This window comes from Scaptodrosophila lebanonensis, unplaced genomic scaffold, assembly GCF_003285725.1.
Source record: "Scaptodrosophila lebanonensis strain 11010-0011.00,11010-0021.00 unplaced genomic scaffold, SlebRS2 tig00000113-arrow-arrow-pilon, whole genome shotgun sequence".
NCBI lineage: Eukaryota > Metazoa > Arthropoda > Insecta > Diptera > Drosophilidae > Scaptodrosophila > Scaptodrosophila lebanonensis.
Genome location: NW_022060575.1, coordinates 273,511 through 294,856, shown reverse-complemented (window position 1 = coordinate 294,856; position 21,346 = coordinate 273,511). Strand labels below are relative to the sequence as shown.

Here is a 21,346-nt window from a genome sequence, read left to right as displayed (position 1 = left end):
AGCATAACATAAAGTCAACTCAACTGCGATGTGCAAAAGAATTGAAATCAAAACGGTGTGACTGAGTCTACTACAACAACTATCGTACATGCTGAAAAGTCCAAATCACATGTTCGATTTCATATTATAGCGATAGCTAATTGTGTTCGAGAGACTTGGGGCCAGAGAATCAGAATCGCAGAGTCGCAGGTACGCTGGCATAAAAACTAACCTTTGTCTTTCTACCCGTCTAGCAGTATTTAGAAATCACAAGCTACCTATTGGGTCGTTCAGTAAGTAATTTCGTTTGATGACAACAGCTGATCTTGTTGAATTTTTTCGCAGCCAACTTCACTTTTAACCACTTGACCGTTCTATACAGGGTGCGCCATCTTTTATGTCGGTATGTAAACATTGAATATATTTGAAAATAAACAACCGATTTTCAAGTATGAGATATTTTTATTTAATTTGGTTCTGTACAATTTCTTCCGACTAATTTTTAAACATTGGTCTATTCAAGTCAATCGGTTCACTAATGACACAGTTATTCAATATTTACATACCGACATAAAAGGCACACCCTGGCGCACCCTGTATTTGAACAGCTGATATATAGTAATAAGGCTTTTTTGTAAAAAATGTAGTTACATTATTTGGATGACAGAAGCTTCACCTCAAATCAGGACGTCAGAAACCACTTGGACCAGTTTTTTGCCTGCAAGGATAAAACATTTTATGGACGTGAAATCAATATCTTGCCCGAAAGATGAAAAAGGTATTGGATCAATATAGGGAATATAAAATTTCATAAAATGTTTTACACAATAAAAAAATCGTATTTAAATTTAAAAAAAACGAAATTACTTAGTGAACGACCCAATACAATAGCGGCTACTATCAGCTGTGTAGAACATATTAGGCCATGAAATGGAAGTGGATCTGTCCCAGTTGTCCACTCATTCTAAACCGAATATTTATAGAATAGTATCTCCATACCGGCTTTGTGGTTAGCCTTCGTGTCCCAGTAGGTAGTCCTTGGTGACATTTAGCGGCAAGAGAGCGATGGAGAACTGTGCCGATATGCGTGTATGTGTGTGTGTGTGTGTGGGTGTGTCATGTTAATGATGTTCCTTTAGCCACTTCTCCGGCAGCTGCTGCTGCTTCTTGAGCCAGTGACCGCATCACTCCGCTTACTTGCCCAATAAAGGGCAACCGCATCATTAAGGTTCGGCCGGCCATTAGAAAACGAAACTGAATGACAACTGCTATAGAAAATATCTACACATATACGACTATGTACATACATATGTACATACATATCTGTATAGAGGATACCCAGCAGCCCCAAATATGAAGTAAAGTGATTTTCAAATATGGCAGGCACTTTAGCAGTTGTTGCTGTCGCCGCCCCGTGCGAGATTAAAAGCTGTCACAAACCAAACAAAGGCAACCGCAGCAAATGCTACAAGAGCTACAACAACAACTGACAAAGGATAAGCAGAGCAGCAGAGCACCACCACCACCACCAGCACCACTAACAACAATAGCCATTTTGTTATTGTGCGCTTTCTATATATACTTGTGTTTATATATACATGCACATATTCATACATATATATTTGCAATGTATGCCGATTTATAATCAATCAATGTCAGCACAAATTCGAAGCGAGCGATGGCAACCATGGGACGTGGAACGTATGCCATTCTGGCCGAGGCAGGCATCCACAGCCCAAGCCATAGCCATAGCCATAGGCACAGGCATCAGTATAATACTCAACACCGTTCATTAGGCTATAGACGTCACGCCAAGGATCTAGCAAAGGCGCGTTATTTATAGTGCGCGCCGCATTAATGCATAATCGACGTCAATCTAATGCGCACCTAATGCTCCTGCTCCCCCATCGAGCCCATTAAAGGGCTGGTCAAACGACGCTTTTTGCGTTGCCAACTGCCAAGGCCAATGGTTAGTCCCATGTAAGACGCTTTAAAGTGGCTCACTGCTTAATGACCAAGCTGACAGCACTGACAAGTAAGTCTCCCGGATTAATAACACTGAGCAACAGCAGATTCGTTACAACAAGCAACAACAACATCAAGAGCCAACCGAAGCCGATGAAGCTAAAATACTCTTTATCTTGTACAAGTAAATGCGATTTTATCTTCATTTGAAAAATATATGAAAAAGTGCGTTATCTACCTGAGGCTAACATTATTGCCTGGACAATTCCCAAACAAAAGCAATCGAATTCATCCTCTCTTTACTGGAAGCACATCCCTTCTGCTATTTCCGAGAGAATCCTTGTACATCTCACCTATGACTCGGGGCTAGTTTGTCGGACGGACTTTTAAATCTTTCCCCATCGACTTGGGGACTATTTACTCTCTAAATTTCTCTTTTATTTTCTACTTTTTGTAATTTAATTCCTTTTCAATATTTTCCATTCTTTTCTATTTATATTAAAGTGTTTCAAATAACTTGTATGTATAAGTTTTGTCTTTTTTCTTTTTGAATCGAATCGTCCCATAAGCAGTCTTAAAATATATACTTGTATGTATATATAAATGCCAAACTGTAATGTTATTTGTAACATATTGACATCAAAAATAAATGGAAAAGACAATTTGTGAGTTGAATCGAAGCCCACCTGGTCGGTAAGAAAATTTCTCCAACAAACCAGATTCATTATTATAATTACTATTCATTTAGTAAAATTGAAATGCATACTATACATACTATGCTCTACTAAAAGTTTCGTTATAAATAAATATATCTATTGCTATGCTGTGGGATTCAATACCACTTTATAATGATAAAACGTCTGTAAATATTAATACACAAGATTAATATTGTTACGGTTAGAGAAGCATAGATAGAAAAATTAAACGAAAACACTGTCAATGTTTGTTGACCTAAATAAATAAAAAAAAAATAAAAAGAAAAACATTTTATTAGTATGTATTTAATAATAGTATTATGAATGATTCAACCTCAGATTTAAAGTTGATCTTGTCGTTTGCAGAAGAGTAATTTTCATAATTTATTCTTCTGGGAGTCGTGTACGAATCTTGTTCCAAAAATTATAAATGATTTGTTTATCAAAGACATGTTTATGAATATATTTAAAATTTGTTTGGTTCCTTCCGTTCTCTATTTAAAAATACTTATATATGTATAGTATGTTGCGTTTTCAGGAAACTGGGAGTAAAATATGAAATAATTACGAATGGTTTATAAACTTTAAAGTATTTTGGTACCAACCCAATATTTGGCGACGATCGGATTTGATTTCATAACGAAATGCTTACCATTTTTTAAGCATGAAAACCGATTAATGAGAGTTTACCACAAGGTAATGATATTCTTATACAAAGATGAAATAGATTATGCTTTTCAGCAAGGTTTTACTTAGGGATTTAAAGAAGTATGATATTAATTAATTTAATTGAATGTTTAATTGAATTTTAATTTGAACCGTTGTTAGTGAAGTTCGAGCTTCTTGAAGCTTTGAAAATGCAGAATATCCGAAATCAGAACCCTTTTACTATACCATTATTATTTTTTATGAAGATGATACAAAGTCCGCCACGAGCCCACATCCGCCTTAGTAAAAAGAAGAAGCAACCAAATCGCGATGTGCCTCTGTCTATTTCTTTAGCTATTCCTGACAGAGTTGAAGATTTCACTCAGAAAATATGTAAAGATCGACCAGTAACCAAAACTGCATATATATATATATATACATATATTGGCAATGTTGTTATCTGATCTAGCATCACTCGTGAGAAAGGCGACCACTAATAACCAACTGAAAAGTAAAAAAATAGTACTTTCGAATAAAAAATTATAGGACAGTTGGACAAATAGTTTAGTTTTCGGCCCATGTCCATGGAGGAATGACGTTGTTGGAAGGCACAGACGAAGATAACTGCTTAGCTCGTTGCTAATAAAATTGTTTATGGCTTTGTAGAGCAGTGTAATGAGCGGCGCGACTATATTAAATTTGCCCACAATTGCAGCACAAGAAGCGAAATTGTAATTTGAGTAATTAAAAGTTGACACGATAGTCGAATGAGATGACAGGGGCGCGAGCAGGTGGGGGCAGGTAAATAGTAAGTAAGAAGGTAAGTAGGTCATAATCTTTGTGGCAGCAGCGTTGGCAGCCCTTTCACCAAATTAAGCATAACTAAAGACATATTAATGCGCAAAGAGGCTGAAGGTAAAGGTGGAGATGTACATACAAACTCGTATACAAGTATAATGTATATACCAGGTATATTATATAGTACGACTATAAGCAAGGCAGTCAATGTCAAACCACAGACTATTAAATACACACGCAGGCACGCGAAAGTGCTGGAAAACAAAGCTAAGCCTGAAGCTGAGACAGAAGCTGGAGCAGAAGCAGAAGCATAAGCAGAAGCTGAAGGAGCAGCTTCCATAATTCGCTTGACGACTGAATTCGTGGGGAGTAAAAGCCATTAAAGTAACAACCAGGCAGGCACAGCACGTTTTTACGGCAGGCGACAACCATCGGAGGGTTTGACTTTGGGCGGTTGGTGCTGTTGGGGGAGGGGGTGGGGGTGGAAAACCCAATCGTAAGGGCACACCGTCATAAACGATGGCGACGACGACGACGACGACGACGACGAAGTCGTTCCCATTGCCGTTGTCGTTTTCGTCGTCGTCGTCGGCATTTAGAAAGCGCAGATATTCTTGTCAAAACGATAAGCGCGCCAGCATTTTTATGCCAAGTGCTCAGTGCTGCGCCTTTAAACGGTTTGTGGGACTGGCTGACTGGCTGACTGACTGCCTGACTGCGCTGGCAAGGGTGTTGGATTCTAGATGCTGATGCTGAATGCTGAATGCTGGCACAGTCCCCGGCTTGTGGCACATTGTCATTTATGTATCTATTCTTGGCGCCTTTTCTTTTACAAAGCGCATCGGTTAAATGCCTTACGGTAATTTCATTCACTTACGCGCACATAACTTGCAGAACTCACGTATTCGCACTTTCGGGGCTCAAAGTTATAGCCTAAGCCGTATGCGTGCAAAAAGGTGCGTCGTAATGACAGAGCACTTGCCGCATATTTATATGCATGTGTGTGATGTGTGATTCGCTTGAGGCGGGGTCTCAGTCAGACTCCCCCTCCCCCCCCTCTGATAAGACTGCTTTAAATCCGGGGTGGAGTAGGTAAGAGCAGTAAGAGTAGGTTGTTCCAAATTAAAATGCTGTCCAGCGTTTTGAACATTTATTTGTATTTTAAATTTCAACCTGCTAATGAGCTAATGAGCTCTAACAACAAACAAATACTTTCGGTAAACATAAATCTCCGGCAATGGCCGCAGTTGTGGCCGCGAAATATGGATTGCTGCCTAATCACCTACAACATTCTTTTTTTTGCGCCCTTGGTCGTGCATCAAGCGCCCATAAGCCGCACAAATCCGAAAATATTTCACAAGTTTATCCCCTTAGGTGGGATTTTGTGGGCAGCACCGGCAAAAAAAAAAACACAAGAAAAAAACCGAAAGCCAAAGAATTTGCACGTTAATCAAAATGTAAGGGCCGTGGCAGTTGGAGTTGGCAAGTTTACACACTGAGCCGCCAGATATGGGCACACGATGGCTAAGAAGAAGACAAGAAGAAGAAATAGGACAGACAGGAGCAGAAGCAGTTTCAGATACTTGAACAAGTCGCCACCGCACAGTACAGCAAACGCATCAGGCCAAAATTTTAATGGCTCAATAAAAATGCCATTTACGTTCCTCCCTCTACTTTCTTTTTTTTTTTTGTCCGCCTGCAGTTGGACGTAAGCAAAGTTTGCCTTAAAGGCGGGAGCGCAAAACAAAACGCAAACAAAGCTTAACACATTTCCCCAAAATGCTTATCTAATCACCGTGAAGTATCTTGACACCTGGAAATGCGCCTGCAGTGCCTCCAGCGCCTCCAGAATAGCTGTCAAGCTCCCTGACTGCCTTCTTCTTCCTCCAAATGCACAAAACTGTCTAAGACGACGACGGGCCATATTGGGCAGCAGAAGACGGGGAGGCGGCATTAATCTGCAATTGGGCAAAGGGCATATAAGTAATCCAACGGACTGGCAATTATTAGGCAGCGTTCCCCCGCCACCAGACCTCAATCAATTGTAAATCACAATTTAAAATGATTGATAGCAGAAAGTCGTGGAGGAAGTTGGCCCACCATCGATTTCGCTTTGATTTCAACAACCAGCGGACTAGTTGCACGTACATACATATGTACATATGTATGTATGTATGTACGTACGAGTATAGTATGTTCTTGTCTGTAGTATACGAGTACTATATGTGGGAGTGTGTATGAGCATTTTTGCCACCCATTTTGTTTTTGCTGCGCTTTATCAAACAGAAAATTTAAAAAACAAATAGTAGAGCAACAGAAACAACAACAATAACGTGGGGAACAGCAATAACAACATACTGCCGCGTTTGCCATTAATTTTTTATTGGTTCTCTGAAAACCGATTCATGCCTTTACACAGATTTCCCAAACATTTAAAAGTGCGAAAAGATCAAAGTGAATTCCTACTTATTGTCTTGTGCCGCCTTTTGTGCCCATCATTTTGTTTGTCCATGTATGTGTGCATGTGTGTGTGTGAATGTATCTATGCCCTTGTCTTGCAGCCACTGCCCCTAATCCGGAGTTCAGCATCCAAGACAGTCCAACGCTTAACAAGATGTTGAAACAAAATGCCACAAAACTATAAATTCCATAGTTCACCCGCAGTCTCAGACTCTAGCCCCATACTTGTTGCCCCTCTGCCAAGGGCGTAAGCAGGGGGGACAGGCCGTTGCCCCCCCTAGAAAAAATTCTGCCATATAAAGTCGACCACACGTTCATTATTATGACGCATTTTTTCGCCTTAAAATGGATCTGAGTTGGATTTGTTGAAGTTTTTTCATTGATCATATGCATGAGTTATTTTTTAGATGCATCGTGCATTACCCTTTGGTAAAAGCTGCCTACGCCCTTGCCTTCTGCCCCTCGCCATCGTTTTGTTGCTGCAACTTCTTGTTGATGTTGATGATGTGGCGTATTTGCTTGTAAACACCGTGCATGGCCAGAGTCACAACAATTTGATGACTTCGGCGCACTGCTCCGCTAATTGTGGCTACCATTTCCAGGTACAACACGCTGCAATAACAAATCGTTAAAGCCATGCACGCGGAAAAAAAGAAAAGGACGTTTAAGAAGGTAATTCATTCCATACTCCAGTGGAATTCATTTGCAGTCCCATTAAAACAGATTAAAACCAAAATCTTTTATGTCTATTTTATGTCTTTCAGTGTGAAGCACCATTAAGACAAATAATATAATGTCATTTAATTTCAATATTTATCGAAAAATCAAACCAAGCTTCAACATATGACTAATTTAAATGATTAAATGATTTTTTCTTATCATTCTTGCAACATTGAGATTTAAATTTCGACACAAACTCCCTGTTAGTAGTTTTCTTCGGACTGCAGTTTTAAGGCTTATGAATGTAATTTTGGATAAAAAATTAAACTTTTTAGTTACTGTTCGGTTCAACATACGGCCATCGTGTGATCAGTGTTTGATGTCGAAGCTGGTTTTATAAATCAATATTATAAGGCACTTTTTGAGACATGGGATTTTGATTAGTTTGCTTATTACGTGACGTTCTGCATCTTCAGTTTAAATCCAACCGTTGCCTAAGAAATTAAATATTTGAACTCCTTTTTTGGCATACACTTGGACTGATCGTATTTATGTACAAGTTTAGGGCACAACATATAGCTGGAAAGTAGGACAGGCGAGATCAGCTATAATCCCAAATACTGTAAGAAGTTGTTATTTTATTATTTTTCCAATTATGTAGATAGGAAGCAAAAAGAATTCAAACAAATGGATTTCATTTTTTGTACGGGCCAATAGCTCAACAAGCTAACATGAATCCCATAATGTTTGTTTCATCGCATAAAGCATGATTTTAAAAGTACTCCAGTTTTAAAAATTCTGGAAGAGTGGTCTCATATCTAATAAATGTCTATCTGTCGTGTTAAGGCCTAATCTGCAGGCCTATTCCACAGAAGAAAAAAATTAATAAAAGAAAAAAAAAATTTTTTAATAGTGGGCCTTGAAATGTAATATCCAAAAATATGCGTGCTAGTGATTGGGTAAATTCGTTCATTTTTTGAAAAGCTAAGACGTCTATCCATTTCAGCTGAACTTTTCCTTCTTCTTCTTCGGTAACTGGGATTAGGAGACCGAGTTATAAAACCCATGGTGCCCTTTTTGTGGATTCTAGAACCGAACGCGTTGTTGGAGCGATTTTCTTTTTTAACTTTCTCTGAGTGTAGCTTTGGCAATCCATCTCCGATTTCGTCTCTGGACCACCCAAACGGCAGGTGAAAGTCGGGCAGTGGAGGAAAGTTGAAGTTTCTAGGTCTTAAATTAAATCAGCAACTACAAACTGATATTATGGTAGTGCTGCCAAACCACATATCAAACTTCCCTGACATGAGTATGTATACATATACATACCTATGTATATGTACATGTAAGTGTACATATATATGTATGTATGTTAGAGTACGCGTGGTTGTGTGTGGTGAACTATTTACAATGTAGCCTGCACCTCGTGCCAAGTGGTTTTGGCTGATGCTGCCGTTGTTTTTATAAAAAAAAAAAAAAAAAAATCCAACAACAAGCCCGGCAGCTCGGCTGCTCGACAACTCGGCAACTTTTGACGCCACTCTGTCTGCCGTGCCCGTGCCTCGCCCGGCCCGGCCCGGCACGGCCCAGCCCATGCCAGGCGACAGCGCAGTCCCCGGCCTCGGCATTCATAAAAAATGCTATGTATGTGTGTATGTGTGTGCCCTTTTATTTCGTCACTTGTGGAGAACGCAACCGGAGGGCAGGAGTCTTGTGTTGTTTACACGTGCAGCGTGCAGCCGCCTTTGTTGCACCGCTGCCGCTGCCGCTGCTGCTGCTGCTGCTGCTGCTGCCACTGGCACTGCCTCTGTCGATATGCGTGTGTTCCCGCCCAGCCAGACAGCAGGGCGGTATAAGCGGCTGGCTGGTCGGTTGGACTGTTGGGGGACTGGCACTGCATGAAGTTTGCATACAAACATACAGAAATACATAAACACATTGCGATTGCCAAGTGCTGGGCAACCACCCCCACCACCACCCCCACCCCCTTCCTAAATACCGCCCATGCTGACTTTCACATGAAAATAAACAATTCGTTGTCTCTGCCATAATATTGCCGCACGGAGACAGAGGAGTGGGAGAGTCAGCTTCCTCGGCAATCGACGCCACAATGTCTGTGCCAAAGCGTCCTTCCATTTACTCGCAGCTCTCTGCCCCTCTCCCTGGCACACCTGGACGGAATTCGGGTGGGTGTTACATCGATGGGTTGCCATTGCCTGCTTTTAATAACGCATCAAATTGAAAGTAGCTGTCACCTCATTCATCGACAGCTGCCGTCAAAACAAATGCCTCTGCTATCTATTGATGGAGTCAAGTGTGCAGATAATTTTCACTTTTATAAAGACACGCTGCCAACCGTCGCCAATTTAGTGGAATGCTGATTATACCCTGCACCCGAAGCACACAAGGGTATCTTGGAAACAATCCTTTAAACGTTACGTTTTAAGTTCGCCTAATCAGTTTAATGAGAAAGTCTATTTAGACGGGTCAGTGCCTGACCGTATGAGCACTCAGATCTCGGAAGGTACTATAAAAGAGCTAGAGTCAAACAAAAATCTTTAAAGCTCTTTTAGGTATAATATTGCATCGAGTCATCAGAATAATTAACTTGTAAGGACAAGTCTAGGCTATCCAATATTTCCCTTTTCGTATGAAAATTCTGCATTCGAAAATAAGGCTGATGCTTATATGAAAAGATAGGTGTCCAGAGAACAGCCTGCGGAGAATAGTCTGGTGTCTTTTTTATGATGATGCTGCGTTTATTTCAAACACAATATGGAGATGGTACGACTAAGAAAAAGTTGATACATCAGGAGGAAGCCTTATTATTTGGATTGGAAAATATATTGGGGAGTCTCCTAAGGGCGCTAATAGCTAATCTCAGTTTAGGAGTAAGACTAAAATTCATCTATATTCATCTTTTTGGTTCAAATATAAGATAAGATGACAATCCTAATTTATAAAATGGGAAACGTATCAATGCAAGTAAATGGAAGAACTTATTTAAAATGCATGCATAAAATAATTATTAATTATTTAATATTGAAGACGATTCCTCTTTTTATCCTCCACCAGTTTTTGACCTTCAACTCATATGCCAAAATAGAAAATATTTAACAGGACGTCAATCTGTTTTATATATTTAAGTAAACATAGCTTTAGTAGTAATGGTTAATTAAAATTATTAGGATAAAGTTATAAATTTTTAAGCCAATGATAATTGTTTATTATTTTATTTTTTAATAGCAACAGTTTTAATGGGACGTAGATCACATTTATACTTAGGCCTAATTCGAATTGGCAAAAGATTTAAAATTTTCACAAATGGAGTCACATAATTGAAAATAATTCCAGTTCCTGCCTACAAGGGCTCTTTAAGGCTCTTCACGACATTTTGTCAATTGAGCGCAATTCGTGATGCTTTCAGTGACTTGCAGCTTTTGTTTCACAAAAATTGTATTACTTTGATTATCAGGCCTTCATCTTTACCGTTGTTACCGCCTTCAACCCAATTTTTTTTTTTTTTTTAATTTAGTCATATTGTAATACAATTACATAGCTCGATTACTTCTGAGAAGTGTCTTGTCTGTGCAAAGAAATTACAAGTATATTGACAAATATTGCAAATATTAGTACGATCGAGAAACTGAATGCATATAGATTTTGCGGGTCTTCCAAGGTATGTTAAAGTCAACAAAATTTATTCCAATAAATTGGTAGTCTATTATTTTTTTGGGTTTCCCCCTGGAAACTCGTCAACCTATCACAACCATTTGTTTGCCAAAGTCATAACAAAATAAAAAAACAATTTACAACGAGAGTAAACAGTGAGAAACCTCTTCATATCTAGAGGCTCAGATTTGGCACCCATTGACCTCTTTCTATTGCCTGATCTTTAAATAAGGCCCATCAGGCCGTACTTATCCAGTCTTTTCAGAAAGAAGTTAGTCAATCGCTACCGACATTGGATTCTGAGCAGGCAATACATACTAATTTATACATGGGTTCAAAATGAGAATAATTTGGACCATATTGACCATTTCACATATTCGTTTATGTATGTTTATTTTAAACAATTCTTAGAACCAAAAACTATTGCTGAAAGTATTTTATTCAAACAACTTTAAACATTAATCAAACACAATTTTATTGCGTTACATTTCTCAACTTCGCGGCTGGCTCTTTCTACAAGTATTAGATATGATTCGGAAATTATGTGCATTTAGCAAGAAAATTTGTACCTACTTGTAATAATGAAGGAAGACATTAACGATTGTGTTCGCGTACTTTATACTACTAGTATTGCACTATGTACTTGTATAATCGCTGGCGATCAACAATTTAGTTAAATGGGATTAATAAAGCCGGCGCGGCAGGGCGCTGGGCGCGCACGCACCCTGTAACTCATAAATCCCATACATCTTTAAGCAGCACCGTGCCAGTCCATTGATGCCGTGGCCCCCACGCTCTCGAGCACCGCAACCAGCTGGCCCAATCTTTGGAATAAACACACACACACACACACACACACACACACATACTCGTATGTATGTATGTAATACGCATTGCAGGCGCTCTTTGAAGTGCAAATTACCCGCGGGGTCAAACGGCAGTTCTGAGGTACTGAGCCCGTTGAGGATGGATGTGGTTGGTTGGTGGGTGGGTGGAGGCAGGTGGGGGACAGTTAACAATGCTTGGCCATAATACATCTCGAAAATATCTTTAATGGCTCTTCCTTTGCGGCCACTTGAGATCTTTGAAGCTGTTTTGTACACATATTGGTACGAGTATTTTAATGTGGTCGATATTCTAAATTTAAACAAATAAACAAACATGCAACAAATGCCTCAAAGTTGTTTAAAGTTTATTGTTTTTAAACCTGTGAAGTGAAACTGTTTAATTTTGTTCACTAGCCGCTAATTTGGCACTAAAACGTGTGCAAAATTCATTCATTTATTTGAGATTCATTCTGGAAAATCCGATCCAGAGGAAAACAAAAAGTCTCAGTGCCGCTCACACCCCTCCCCTACCCACCCGCTACCGCTCCGCCCTGCCACGCATTGTGAGCTTCCGTAGCGCCTTTTATTATTTTTTTGTTTTTGTATTCTTTCAGCCTCCCGAATGGCCACGCAACTAGTGTCAAAAATCGCATAAATTTCCGGCTACACAAGCGCTTTGAGTGAAAGTGTGCCATTTAATGGCCACCAAAGGTCACGTTCACGTCACCGGAATAGCTAATGGGCGCCCGCGCCCCCAATCTGACACTTCAGGTAATGTGGATAATTTGCTGTCAATGATGTGTAACGCCATAGTCGTCCCGTTCCTTGTATTTGTTGTCAAACAAGAGCACGCAGCTAATTGTCTGTGTTGCATTTTATGACGCCTATAAATAGGCACTACTATATAGCTAGTATATACATACAAGTATGTATGTACATAAGTAGCTCCGCAGCTCTTGTAGCTGTTATGGCCGTTCAGACACCCTTCAATTTTGACAATTGAACAAACCGACAGATCTCGTCGATCAGACCGCAACACGCACGAATTACAACTGATCGATGATTTGTTGTTTTGATTTAAAAGCAACTGCATCTCAGCATCGCCATTGATTTGTACAAAGGAGCATCCGTTGAGTGAAGATCCCAGAATTTTGAGTAGGTGTTGAGTGCATCAAATACTCCTACTCCCAGTCCCACTCCCACTCCTACTCCCCCTACCGCGTGATACATAAATCAGTGGTGACACGAGTAGGTCGGGCACTAAACTATAATTTGTGAACAACTCTTATTATTCTAATTTTTGTTTCTCTGTTCTGAAGGAGGCTTGGCAAACCGATATTGCCACAGAATAAAATAAACAAGTCTATGGGCGTTTTATGGCTTAACGTGACGATTAGTCAAAACTAAATAAAACATTGTTGTTTTAGAGTTTTTGTATATGTTTGCTTTTTGCGTGCTACAGACCGGCAATAAAAAACAATATTTGTTTCCAATACTATTCTTCGTATAGGTCTAAAAATAAGCAACAAAAACACAACATCTTCGGATCGGGAGCGACATATGCGGCATTAGAAATCGGCTCACAGGGCACGTTCATTTTATAATGGTGCTGATTAGAAAACGACTAGACGACCACTTCACATGGCGGCTGCAAGCCTAGGATAACCCATTGTTTTATGACCCATTTTTCCAGCGGTAAACGATCGTAAAACCTAAAGAGACAGAGTGAGAGCGTGAAAAATCCTTTGTATCTGCTCGTCAATTACACATGTGGATTTTACATACTCATACACTCATACTATATATGTGTGTCTGTTTTTGTCTGCGGGATCGTATAAGAAATTGCTCAACGTACTGTTCAGTACTTGCATTTTCAATTGGCTTCTATTTATTGTTTTTATTTCTTTAAAATGATCTCTGCTTTCTACTTAAGATATTTAGTCTGTTAAAACAGAACCGTTCTGTGCTCTCTCATCGGTCGTAAAACTACGTCTGCATAGTCCTGTATACTCGAATGTATACAAAAATGTTTTACGACCTTTTAAGATATGGCAAAGACTTTCGTTTCGTTTCTTGAAAAATCAAAATCGTCGTGCAAATGCCGCACTTGACTAGCTGTGAAAAGTCGTAAAATAGAAAATAGTCTTCCGTTTAAGATAGCAGAGCCACAGATCATTATAACGGTCGTATAATGCTGCACAGATAAGTCAGATCTGGTATCAGTGAACTCCTATTCCGGCTTACATGTATGTGGACATGTTTTTAAAGTTTGTCATAGAAAAGCTGGTTTGTAGAGCTAGACAATAAATGTGATCAATGGTTCTTTTCAAACTTTTAAACTTTTTTTTTACTACTTTCTGTGTTTATGGCCTATTTTTAATCCAATTCAAATTATTCACTTTACTTAAAAACATTATGAATTTACAAGTGAGGCAAAAATATCTTAATGTCTTTTCTATTCAATTAAACAAAAGTAAGAAATAAAACAAGCTAAACAACAATTGTGTACAGCTTAATGCCATAACGTAACTTTTTACTAAACTAAGGTAATACAAGTGTTTTTATTATTTATAAATTATACATTATTCATATTTAATTATAAAACAATTTATATCGATTTTTCTGCGTGTCTAAATATTTGTATATCCTTGTTTTTTAATGCGAACTGTACATTTTCATGAGTGTGAGGGTATACTAGTGTTGATATGTACTATAAGCTTGTAACACAGCTTGATCGGTTGTCCGTCCATCTGTCTGTTTTAATTTTAAACTTTGCATTATCCTTTTAACGAACATTGATGTCAAGTCCCACAATGTAATGCTATTATTTTGATTTGACAATGATTTGATTTCAATTGGTTTTTGTGGCATAAGATTGCTTCTTTCTAAAGATATGGTAAGATACATATGTATATACATAGGTTCCGTGCCGAAGAAGAAAAATGTTTAGCTCGGTTATTATCTAAATACTGAATATTTCGAATACCTCATATTTTTTACAATTCTTAGTCAACTCTAAGTGATTCTATGACTAAGTTTACGTTTAAAACGTTTTACAGTGAAATTCTGTTCCATAAAACATAATGATACGTCTGGACATTTAATCAAAATTTAAATTTTTTGGGCCCCCTTTGGCAAAAGCTGCCTACGCCCTTGAGTCTGGACATCAAAATCCTGGCTTAATAGGGTAGTTAGAGTTACTAGTAAGTAACGGAAGTAGTCGCACGAACATCAGCACTGAGAGACCTCTACAAAGAAGTCTGGGAATTCCAGTTGAGCCTTCGCGTCTACTTATCAATGTTATGTCTGCCTTTCCAATTAATCCTATCTAACGTAATAGTTCGCGAAAACTGGAAAAACTTTACTGTTCAGATTTGTAATCCGGACATTTGCCTTAGTATTAGACTAATCCTAATTATAAACGCATAAAATAATATGAGGTTTTTTTATTAGAAATATTTGAAGAAGGGAAAAAAATTAAAATAATTATTGCATTTGTATTTTTAAAAAACAACCTAGTATTTTATTTTGCATACATTCTCTACATTTAGACAACGGCAACTGGGGTTATACATACTTGTATTATATTAGTGCTGGCAAGTTTTATAAAATCCATATATCTGTTAAATACATAATGAATTTATACAGCAATGGCTATTAAATCAGTCGTGACCAGCTTCGCGGCACTGATAAGCCAATATTTATTTACTTAGAAGCAACTATATTGTTCATCTAATCTGTCTTGGTCGAAAATGTTTATTATAATTATAATAATTAATTAATAGTATCTGTCAGGCAGTTGCCATAAAACATAAACTTTCAAATATTTTCCACATTTCTTAAACAGTTGTAAAACGATTATTTGTTAATTTGAATAATAAATTGCTGTATCAGTTATGTATATACTCGTACGCTTCGTTATAGTTGGAATTTTCCTGACTATGTGCAAACATTTTTGCGCGTTTTTGATTTGTTGGATTATTATTTTAAAAATGATTCCAGCACAATACTAAATACACCCACAAAGCCGCTTAGGCTCCGCCCCTTTAAGAAATATTCAAACAAATGAGAGAAACGGTGAGAAGAGATCTCCAGCCGCTCATGCTCATGCCTCGAGCATATGGTTATTTATATTTAAACAAACATTGGATGAGTATGCCGCGTATTCAGAAGAGAGACGCCCCTGATTGCAATGCACCAATGAAGCCGCTGCACTGTCATCTACAATTTTTTATAAGTGATGATCTCATAATAAATGAGGTCAAGACTTGATCCTTTTTGTGAATTATTGGCTTTGATGGGCGTCAAGTGTTTATTTAATATGTAGCCGGATTTTTCCGCAACTGACTCAAATATGCATTAAATTAGAAATATATAGCTTGACAGACACCATTCTTAACAAATCCTATTGCTGATGCTGATTAAGCACATATTATTGTATAAACAAGCAATAAATACTATGGGAATCAAGCTCCTGACAGTCTACAGGCTGCACAGACGCACGCTCTCTCTAGGAAAAAGATCTACATACACCTACATTTCTGAATGTATGTACAAGTAGATGTGTATGCAGATTGGTATGTACATACATGCATATGTATGTATGTATTTTTAGTCCAATACGCTCTCCCCATACACACACACACACATGCACACATGATTTACAAATGCTCTACCCGAACAGCCAGCCCACAAATTCGATTTATTTCTCGATCGGACTTCTTGGTGGACGCAGCCAGCACGCGTGCAGCAAACCGAAGTTCGGAGAACTTTCATAAGTGCCGTTAAAAATCGTTTACCGCTATTAATTAAGAATCAAAGTGAAGTGATAAATCCAGAATTTAAGGATTCATATCCTTGTAAAATTTCAATAACAAGTTATTGCGCAAAAGTTGTAACACAAACAAAGAACAATAAAATTGGAATTTCAATAAATAATATAATAACTACTATGCTACCAACATCTTGCTACGCTAGTCCCTCGTCACAGCAAGACACTGATGAACTGGTGAACTCGTTGATCGGGTCTCCGGACTATATGCGTTGTAATCCGTTGTTTGCGAATGCCGTCGGAGCCGTGAATATCGATAGCCTGGCGTGTACGGGATTTCCTTCTGCTTTCTACTACCAGGGCATGGATAATTTTCTAGGTCTGCATAACAATGGACTCTGGACTCTGCCCATCTCATTCCTGCACAACACACATCGGCCCGAGAAACCGCCGTTCTCCTATATAGCACTCATTGCCATGGCCATTAGCAGTGCGCCCAATCAACGTCTAACTCTGAGCGGAATCTACAAATTCATTATGGATAAGTAAGTGAATAGAGGACTTTATAATGAATCCATATTAAAAAAAATATATATATAAAATATAAAATATAAACATAACACCTAATTGGCACACAACTTCCAGTTAATGAGCAATAGAAAATCGAACTCGAAGTTTTGTTTTTGTTAAATAATCCTATGTATTTATCCACAAACATACTTATAAAAATAGCATTTTAAATTTCACAAAAATCGAGCTCATTGGATCATTACACGATAATTATACATATTTCCATACATACGAGTATATGCATGTCATCTTTTACTAGCTACTAAAATATTTAACAAATTATTTGAAATGCGAAAAATGCATTAACAGCCCAAAAAGTATGACACTTTGATTTCGTTTTTCGTTCCGATTTTAACGTTGTAAAGAATTATTATGATTTATTAATTTTAAACAAATATTTATTCGTCATACATTTGAGTGTGGTATGAGTAGAGAGTACGAGATCATGACAAGTTTCTCTAGCTCTTAATTCAGAGTGTCTCAGTCAAGTCAAGGGATATACGAATGCGAGAGATACTTTTGTAGACTATTGCATTTAGTCTTGCTTGAACATGTCGTAGAGTCTTCAAAATTTATTCGGCTTATATCTAGACTAAACACTTAGCATTATCCATGTCTTGTGTTGGAAAATGATGAAGTGCGTTACTTAGAATGCGAGAGATACTTTTGTAGGCTATTGCATTTGGTCTTGCTTGAACATGTTGTAGCGTGTCTTCAAAAATTCAATATCGGCTAAAAGCTTGAGCTATATGTATGTACGTTCTTTAACATTTTCACGTTCGCCATTTCGATATTGTTCATATGTTAAATAAACAGTCTTCCGCCTATAACTTACTCTTTAATAAAATAAGTTACTTTTTAATGTTTCTATAAATATTCAGTCTCTCTTCCTTCTTCACGTTACGCATTCCTGACGAACAGACAGACAAGAAAAAGAGTTTAAATTTACATTTCGATTGGCTTATTGCAAAGTTGGCTCAAAATCAATTTTCAAATTCATACCAATCAGGCAGACTATACTCATATAAAGTCAAAATATAGTAAAAAAAAGAAAAGCTTAAAAATGTTTATATACTTGTAATCTCTCAATGCAAACATATTTTGAACTAACCTAATGCAACTGGTAAATAAATTATTAAAAGCGACCTCATTAAAACTATAATAATGTCTAAATTTTTACAAGTACATAGTTTTTGCATAACCAACAATTTATCGAACATTTTTAATATATCCAATATATGCAACCATATATTGACTTTTTAGGTTACAGCACGAGCCCTAGAAATAGAGAAGTCTATTATGATTTTGAATACGAAAAAACGAGCCGAATAGGGGAACACGCACAATACTGAACACTTCTGAAAGTAAATTATCCAAACCAATTTGTGATTATTAAATTATAACGGTGATTTCGGCCACGCTCAAGTTAAACTGTTGATCCTTAAATATATGTAATCGACCAAATGAACCGATTTTATTGAAATTGTGCTTATATATATATATTCTTTTGTTTTTAGTTCAACACTTCTCCTAAGAGAAGTGCTCTAAAATATAAAAAACCAACAGGACATTTTGGCGTTCGCAAGCTCTGAATACGTATGCACATTTAAAATTAACCAAAGTATTCCTATTGATCCATTCAGATTTCCCTACTATCGGGAAAACAAACAAGGCTGGCAGAACTCCATTAGACACAATCTGTCGTTGAACGATTGCTTTGTGAAGGTGCCACGCGACAAGAATACTATTGACGATAACGATGGCGCTGGTAAGGGCAGTTACTGGATGTTGGACGCATCTGCAAGCGATATGTTCGAGCAGGGGAACTACCGACGACGCCGCACCAGACGACAACGACATTGCTCCAGTGCCGGTCGCTACGATCGGGATGTGACAAAGGTATAGTTTCGCAATATAAAAGGTTAAAACTGTATACTGATTATTTATTCCAACAGGAGGGAACTAGCAATAATGATAATGGCGAGCCGAGATTGGCAACCGATTCACTGGCCGATTTCGAATTATTTTGCAATGACAGCGGATCTACATCGAGACCGAATTATTCCGATCGTATTACAGAACTACATCGTCAGTATTTATCCGTGTCATTTGGCTTTAACAATCTGTTCAGCAATGACACGCGAGATGGCACAAGAAATTTAAACAGCAACAGCGTCACTATCCCTAAGGACCCATCTATTGCAAACTCAGCCGACAGTACTTGTCCAAACATAGCCGAGAACGCCACGGAAAACCCGCTGCACGAAGAACTACATTCCCCAAGTGCTTTCTCACCGCCGCCAAACCGGAGAAAACGGGAGGCATACGATCAACAACCATCCCCAACCGATGCCTTTAAGGGATTACATGATCTGTTTAACGACACACCTACGCCACCTAAAGCAAACAATCGAACGAAGTCAACTTTGTTCACAATTGAGAATATTATTGGAAAACCATAACCGCAGATTTTTGTAGCTAGGAATAAAACTGTCTTGAAAAAAATACATACAGATGTTTGCATGCAATTTATCAGATAGCTTAGCAAGCCTTGAAGTCTAGTGATCAAGATTAAACAGTGTTTACGACTAGCAAAAAAGATGCTCATTGAATTCGATTTTAGGTTTTTCTTTATTCTTTTAATAGAAAACGGTTCCACATATCCCTACGTTGCATTTATTCGGGCTTCTTGGCCTTAACTTGGGTGGGCTTCTGGGAACGTAGAACAGCTGACGCACGGCGGAGGGCAGCCTGAAATGAGACCATAAAGTTTTCATTACTATCGTTTGTTTACACCTACATAAATGACATAGTTATATTGGAACATCAGACAAGATTTTCAACACGATCATTCTGCGATCTTGGTAGTTGTAGCATAAAAAATGAATATCATCATAACAGGAGAAACGCTATTATTAAGCGAAGTTACTAGAACATGTACCTGTGTCAGGTCCTTGCGGTACTTGGAGCCGGTCAACAAGTTTTTCAACTTCTTCAGAGAGCGTCTGGGTCCAGCCTTGAAGTTAACGCGCACGGTATTTTTAGCAGGACGCTGGACATATTTGCCCTTCTTCAGGACAACTGTGAAGCCTTTCTTATCGGCAGCGGGCACAACACCGACAGTTTTCTTGTGCACAATGCCGCTGTATCGGTACGAGCTGACATTGGTCAAGTTGCTGGGCTCCTGCAGAGATATAAAAAAACGTTATACGGAGATACTTCGGACTTGAAATTTTACAATGATGCAGCCGACTTGTTCAGAATTAGTTTACTATCAAGTTGTATTCAAATATCATTGTGAAAGTTTATAAGTTGGAAACATCATTAAGTATGTACAATGTATGTAAGACATATTTGTGAACTTACTGTGCTGAAGGGTTTCTTCACATCACGCTTCTTAAGCAAGAAAGCGTTATTATTGCGAATGATCAACCAATTTAGGTGCGAAGAGGTAGCCATCTTACGTCTGCAAAAAATGTAATTCCATTAATATCCGACTGTATAGAAATGGCGCTTATGGCAGTTTTTGTTTTGTTTTCAGCCTTGGGTGATGAATATAGTCTTCAAGAACTCTTCCGTCAAATCAATCATCATGAAAAACGAAGAAGTAATTCTTAGACAATCACATGTGCTCACCTTTGGTGTGGCCACAAGATACAACAAAAGCACCAACCGCAAACATGAAAAGGAAAGAAAATTTGTTAAACGTGAAAGGAAAAACAGGCTACCATATCTCAGATTCTGCTTTTTTGTTTTCAGTCTTGGGTGATGAATATAGTCTTCAAGAACTCTTCCGCCAATTCAATCATCATGGAAAACAGAAAAATAATTCTGCGACAAACACATGTGCTTACCTTCGGTATGGAGAAAAGACACCAAAAATGCACCAGCCACAAGCGTGAAATGAAAAGAAACTTTATTAGTTCTTGAATCAGCCACTGGCTTGCCTTTATCTGATTTTCTGCTAGTAGTTTCAGGGTATTACATATTTTATTTCTTCACAGATCCGCATATTGTATAAATCATTTAAAAACATTTTTACTCTCCGCTGTCACCGTGCACGTGTGCCGCAACAAACTGCAACTGCAAATTTACCTCCAAAATAATTCATAATTGCGTCCACTGCTACCCGAACATGTGGCACGGTAATACCAGTCAGTGAAAAGTTTAACATATTGAACCTACGCACACAACCTAAGAAGCTATAACTTAACCAATTCAAGACACGCTACAAAATGCCTACCTCTTCACGACGAAAATTCAGCAGGAAAGAGCTGTAGCAGCTGCAGCAAAAAGTGAAGTTG

At 38.2% G+C, this 21,346-nt stretch overlaps 2 protein-coding genes and 2 non-coding genes across 4 annotated transcripts; 1 reads left to right on the top strand and 3 right to left on the bottom strand.

The window, feature by feature from the left end:
• The first annotated feature begins 16,652 nt into the window (after positions 1–16,652).
• Positions 16,653–19,504, top strand: LOC115628384 (fork head domain-containing protein FD2). The gene is made up of 3 exons (XM_030524468.1): positions 16,653–17,017; positions 18,686–18,932; positions 18,998–19,504. The coding sequence occupies exons 1-3, from the start codon at positions 16,653–16,655 to the stop codon at positions 19,502–19,504; spliced, it is 1,119 nt and encodes a 372-aa protein (XP_030380328.1).
• Positions 19,505–19,654: 150 nt separating this feature from the next.
• On the bottom strand, positions 19,655–21,313 carry LOC115628279 (60S ribosomal protein L28). Its single transcript, XM_030524308.1, has 4 exons — positions 21,286–21,313; positions 20,409–20,508; positions 19,984–20,226; positions 19,655–19,793 (listed from the first exon to the last, which is right to left on the bottom strand). The coding sequence occupies exons 2-4, from the start codon at positions 20,499–20,501 to the stop codon at positions 19,719–19,721; spliced, it is 411 nt and encodes a 136-aa protein (XP_030380168.1). The 5' UTR covers positions 20,502–20,508; positions 21,286–21,313; the 3' UTR covers positions 19,655–19,718.
• LOC115628448 lies at positions 20,572–20,643 on the bottom strand. The gene has a single exon (XR_003995799.1). It is a non-coding gene; the product is annotated as a small nucleolar RNA CD11 (small nucleolar RNA).
• LOC115628447 lies at positions 20,789–20,862 on the bottom strand. Its single transcript, XR_003995798.1, has one exon. It is a non-coding gene; the product is annotated as a small nucleolar RNA CD11 (small nucleolar RNA).
• Positions 21,314–21,346: the final 33 nt, after the last annotated feature.